Source organism: Priapulus caudatus, unplaced genomic scaffold (genome assembly GCF_000485595.1).
Source record: "Priapulus caudatus unplaced genomic scaffold, Priapulus_caudatus-5.0.1 Scaffold85, whole genome shotgun sequence".
Lineage (NCBI taxonomy): Eukaryota > Metazoa > Priapulida > Priapulimorpha > Priapulimorphida > Priapulidae > Priapulus > Priapulus caudatus.
The window spans coordinates 201,254-207,416 of NW_014577146.1; the positions used below are offsets into that span (position 1 = coordinate 201,254).

Sequence of the window (6,163 nt, forward strand, 5' to 3'; positions counted from 1 at the left end):
GGCAACAAAAATTTAACAAATTTTACCATAGAAAATTCGTGATGTAGTCAATTTAATGCAGTCGTCTTTGATAACTGCTAGCACTCGGTCTACACCCTTATATGCCTGCGGGGGGAAGCTATTAATATAGTGAGTGTTGCATTTAATCGAGAGCTATATATATCCCTTTCCGACAAACCTGTCTGTCTGCCACTTTTCAGCACAAATGCACAGGTTAGACCAGCAGCATATATATATTCTCTTCAGTATTAAAAAGAGTTTAATAGTTTTCGTTGTATGGTTGCGGGGCAGATTTCATCAACACAATATAAGTTTATTTCTTTGATATCCCTGTGGGTATGTGCATTTCAGAATTAAATACTTTTAAAGTGATTGTGTCTGCACATGGTAGATTCTAGCAACGTAGAGCCTGCTTAAAAATTGTTTACTCGGAGAGAGCCGTTTCCGTAGAGGCGAAGTGATGCTCGTCTGTCATTTATCTACATGAACGCACCACTTAGATTCGCAGTATGTTCTCGGTGACATTACAAATAATTTAATATGTTTACATTTTATGTTTGTTGCGGCAGATTTTATCCGCACAATATGAGTCTGTCACGTTGATGCTTAATTCAGTGGGTTTACACATTTCACCATTTTCGTTTGCCATTTACTCTGGCCATAATTCAGTCAGTAAACACTTGTAAATTAATTGTTTCTGTACATAGTATTTTTTTTTAGAGATGAACCTGCTTAAAAGCGGTTAGTATTCTATCAACGCTGGGGCTGTTTTAAAGTGTATTACTGATGGCTTGCTAATGCAATGACAGTTATTCCTAGCAGAGCTCCCCTTTCGGCAACTTCAAAGATGATATTTACGTGTTAACAGGCAAAGGACATTTGTCAAACGCAGATGAGTTAATACAAGCTTATAATTTCCTCATCTAAATGAGGATTAATTATTTCGAAAATTGTCTTCTACCCATTTCACATTGTAATACCACTTATACCAGTAATTAGATGGGTGTCACAATATTTATCTTTCTTAATAATACAACTAGAACTAACTGTAGGTGCAGACTGAACTATAAGAAGGGATTATCTTTAGTTGCTAAGATGTGTTATCTCTCAGGTGCACTTTAGCGGTTTAGAAACATTGAGATGTTTACAAAAAATTTTCCTAATGTGAATACATCCGCGCGAATGATAATGATTAAAAAATATGAATTTAGCTGCATCCAACAACGTATCTTGACATGTTGGTTATGCGCTGTTTCAGAAAATTAGTGACGTAGTCAATTTAATGTAGTCGTCTTTGATAACTGCTAGCACTCGGGCTACACCCTTATGTGCCTGCGGGGGGAAGCTATTAATATAGTGAGTGTTGCATTTAATCGAGAGCTATATATATATCCCTTTGCAACAAACCTGTCTGTCTGCCACTTTTCAGCACAAATGCACAGGTTAGACCAGCAGCATATTCTCTTCAGTATTAAAAAGAATTTAATAGTTTTCGTTGTATGGTTGCGGGGCAGATTTCATCAACACAATATAAGTTTATTTCTTTGATATCCCTGTGGGTATGTGCATTTCAGAATTAAATAATTTTAAAGTGATTGTGTCTGCACATGGTAGATTCTAGCAACGTAGAGCCTGCTTAAAAATTGTTTACTCGGAGAGAGCCGTTTTGATCCGTAGAGGCGAAGTGATGCTCGTCTGTCATTTATCTACATGAACGCACCACTTAGATTCGCAGTATGTTCTCAGTGACATTACAAATAATTTAATAGGTTTACATTTTATGTTTGTGGGGCAGATTTTATCCGCACAATATGAGCCTGTCACGTTGATGCTTCAGTGGGTTTACACATTTTACCATTTTCGTTTCCCATTTGCTCTGGCCAGAATTCAATCAGTAAACACTTGTAAATTAATTGTTTCTGTACATAGTATTTTTTTTAGATGAACCTGCTTAAAAGCGGTTAGTATTCTATCAACGCTGTGACTGTTTTAAAGTGTATTACTGATGGCTTGCTAATGCAATGACAGTTATTCCTAGCAGAGCTCCCCTTTCGGCAACTTCAAAGATGATATTTAAGTGTTAACAGGCAAAGGACATTTGTCAAACGCAGATGAGTTAATATAAGCTTATAATTTTCTCTTCTAAATGAGGATTAATTATTTCGAAAATTGTCTTCTACCCATTTCACATTGTAATACCACTTATACCAGTAATTAGATGGGTGTCACATAATTTATCTTTCTTAATAATACAACTAGAACTAACTGTAGGTGCAGACTGAACTATAAGAAGGGATTATGTTTAGTTGCTAAGATGTGTTATCTCTCAGGTGCTCTTGACTTGGCACGATAGCAGTTTAGACACATTGAGATGTTTAAAAAAAATTTTCCTAATGTGAATACATCCGCGCGAATGATAATGATTAAAAAATATGAATTTAGCTGCATCTAACAACGTAGGCCTATCTTGACATGTTGGTTATGCGCTGTTTCAGATGTTCTCCGTTAGTGAATGCGTACCTTTGTGTTATATTTTTGTTTATGGAAGGTACTTAAACCCGCGTCCCCTCTCTATTACATCACCTGCTTCTTTTTGTGAAGCTTACAAGTGCGCCTCTATTTATGTACCATATTGATTTAAAAAAATTATGTAAAAATTAGTTTTCCCAGTTTGATGGGAAGCGGTGTTCGTGTGACTTTTCTATTGGTGCGCACTCATGTTATCTTCACCCGTGCACGTGGTCGACACCACATCTGATCATGCGCGAGCCCTCGTTCCCACATTACCTGGCGTAAAAGAATAACCGAGGGCAAACATTGAGCTCGTAGAAGCAGTGTGACACGCAATGCTGGCGGTGTAGCGGCGAGCGTGCGAATTGGAGACGAAGTGCTAGACAATAATTGCTGTTTCCTACGTCCATCATGCGAGCTCTGTAGGCCATGCATGGCCCATTAGGAAACTTACACGACTTCAGTGTCTCGATGTGTAAGGGCGTGCTCAGAGTACAATGTTAGTCTCCATCATTGCCATATTGATTTGAGATCCCTGTCGCTGCAACCAAGCCCATGCTAACATTTAACATGAGAAGTAGGGCTGTCCATAGCCAGTGCAGGCCCCATGATAAACTACGTTGCTGGGTGCTCCCCACGATAGTCCTGGGCTGTACCCTGTACACCCCCTCTTCCTTCGCCGCACATGCTAGGCCCATAGACACAGTATCTGCTCCTGAGGTACGGAACCCTTAACAATCCCCACGTCATCTCTTCGGTCATGATAAGAGCTTGGTACTGCTACTTTGTGACAACAATGCAGTATTGTCGCGGCTGTGCGTTTGTTATAATAAAGCATACCCAATACTTGGTGCATAAAAATGGTGCTAACAACTTCTGTATGCATTCATTTCCTTTGCTGCCATTTTAGAAAGTTGTCAAATATGGTGGTGAACGTTTGCTTCACATTCATACAGCAAAACAATCCATAAAAGTGAATATAGGCAGTATGTGTTACGGACATATCTTGAGAATCCTTGTTCTACCTTTATGTCAATAAAACATATTACAGAAAAGTGATGAGATTTCCTACAGGGTGCACCGGTTTTTGCAAAAACAGAGATAGCAACTTCATGACATTGTTTAGTTTTTAGCTCACCTTGACATCGCCAAGCTGAGCTATTGCCATAGGTCGTCGTCCGTCGTCCGTCCGTCCGTCCGTCAACATTTGGCTACGGTCAACGATAACTCAGGAACCGTTTGACCCACATGTTTGAAATTGGGTAAAGTTGTTACTGCTATGCTCCCATATTAAACGTCCTTTTCTTGGAGCACAGCCAGTTGACCGCCTCCTCGCCCCCACACAATTTTTTGGGCAACAAATGGGACTTGGCTATTAGTCAGTTCAGGTTCGCACGGATATTTGCTCATCTTTTTGGTATATGAAGTGAATAAGCGCTTTAGAGGTTTTGATATTTAAAAAAAAACATTATGCAAATTAAGGTAGGGGGGGTTTGGCAATTATCAGTAACGGCAGTTATATAGACCAGGCAGATTAACAAACAGTCCTGTGGTGTCCACACTCGCTGGTTCGTTTTACAAGATTTTCATTGACAATATCTTTAATTGCCAAAACTTCCTCGGCTCATCGAACATATATGATTTAATATACTGTATTATTATATCTAATTATTATATGAATATAATGATTTTGGCTAAGAAACATCAAAGCCGGTATAGCGCCATCTACCGTCACAAAATCTAGTGATTCATTTTGGTTTATAAATTATCTGATTATTTATAGTATAATATTATTTTATTATTTTCAAGCATAAAAAATTACACATATAGATTATCAAGAGTATATAATGGGAGTTTCTCCGATATATACTCTCGTTTCTATAATCGTGTCGATGGGTTGCTCAAGTTAAAAGTGACTTCTTCTCAGCTCACTCATTTGGTTGTCCGTTTTGTTTGTGGTGAGCTACAGTGTCATTGACACTTTCATTTCAATTCGTATTAAGTTTAGTATTTTCGTTAAGATTTTGTGAATATTAAATAATTACAAAAATATTGGTTCTACTCTCATCGGAATGTATTAGGAAAGCACTCGTAATTCACACGCCGATGAGACACTCGTTAATTAATGTGTTAAATGCAACAGCTCAGATAAGTGCAGCTGTGTGGAAGCTGCTGTTCATATTTCCTCTGACATGGATTGTAATTAGATCATTTAATTATGGTGATAATTATATATAGTCTGATGATGTGCCATTTTTTTCGCTGGCCTGTCAAGGTTTTTCTTGATCTTTTCCATGGTGTGTGTACACATAGTCAGCCAGTAAATTGTGTCGGTGTCCAGACTTGCTATAATGGACATTAATAGGGGTATTTAATCCCAAATATGATCTTTATAGAGAGGTGTCTATTTAGCAGAGGTGGTTTCGCTGTGTAACTGCCACTAAATTGATATGACAGAAGTATCCTTTGTAGACAGCTAGGTGTCCGTTTTAAAGAGGTGTCTGCTGACTCAGTTTTTACTGCAGAGTACGTGATGAAGATGATAACGTTATCATCTACTCCTGATAATATCAGGAGTGTATCAATCATAGCCCTTGAAGGTGATGTCATGGAATCACACCCCCATATTGCTAACTCGTCTATCCTGTTCCCATGAATCTTTAGATGTCCGTCTGTGTGTGTGTGTGTGTGTGTAGGTGACGGTCTGGGAGCCAGAAGCGCCGGTGCTGCCAGCCGAAGATCTCTATGGCATCGTCGGCGATAACCTCATGAAGACATTCGACGTACGGGAGGTGATCGCGAGAATCGTCGACGGCAGCAAGTTTGACGAGTTCAAGGCCATGTACGGAGATTCCATCATCACAGGTACTAGTGCTCGGCTCGAATGTCACCGCATTCAAGTGTCGTGTTTGCGCTCCTTATATTGGCCGTGGTGTTCTTATAAATTTAATGCTCTATATGTGAAACACGTATACTTGTATTGTGTGACTTTGTGTCATATGCATAAAAAGGGTTGTGGAAATTTTATTGGCTTGTATTGCACTCCTTTGAACGATATGTTTGCATTAGTGCCCATCCAACCTGCCGTAATGCCATAACAAATTTGATTCAGTCAAAGGCAACACTTGCCTTACACTAGAGCCATAAAAATCCAATTTCACTCCTGCTGTTAACTCCCCACACTCGGTATATCGCAAACGATTCTCTCCCTACATCTACCGTCAGATACATATTGCTGTCTGCAATACCCGGAACTAGTTGCATTGGCCATGACAAACCCAGACGATATTGCGAGGGATTATAATTCCGGAGAAATGTCAGTTAAATTGTAATTTATAATAGTGTAAAATGCTGTTTGATTTGTATGGAATTTTTCAAAATATTGCGCTGTCAGCGAGTAAGTTGGGGGGTTAGACGTGTAGTTATTTATATGTGATCTGGTCAAAGTACGGGTCATCACAGAATATGAGGCATAGACGTATATTACGCCATGCAGTAAAGGTTAATAGGGGTACGGAATCAGTCGAGCTGTGTCTGGTAGCTGCATATAATAAGCTGCACAGTGAACAACGGTAACACGTCTATGGCAAGCCATTTGTATCATAATTCGAGAAACCACGGTTTCTCGCACGAAACCAGGTTTCGTGCTCAC

General features: G+C 39.2%; 1 protein-coding gene across 2 annotated transcripts in view; it reads left to right on the forward strand.

Annotated features, from left to right (window-relative positions):
• Positions 1-6,163, forward strand: part of LOC106804741 (methylcrotonoyl-CoA carboxylase beta chain, mitochondrial-like) — a 66,883-nt gene that overhangs the window by 17,751 nt on the left and 42,969 nt on the right. For both annotated transcript variants that reach the window (XR_001393357.1, XM_014806063.1), the window contains exon 9: positions 5,208-5,376. Coding sequence is in view for 1 of the 2 variants with exons in the window: in XM_014806063.1 (XP_014661549.1) it covers positions 5,208-5,376 (169 nt within the window). In the remaining variant the exon portion in view is untranslated. The remainder of the gene's footprint in view (positions 1-5,207; positions 5,377-6,163) is intronic.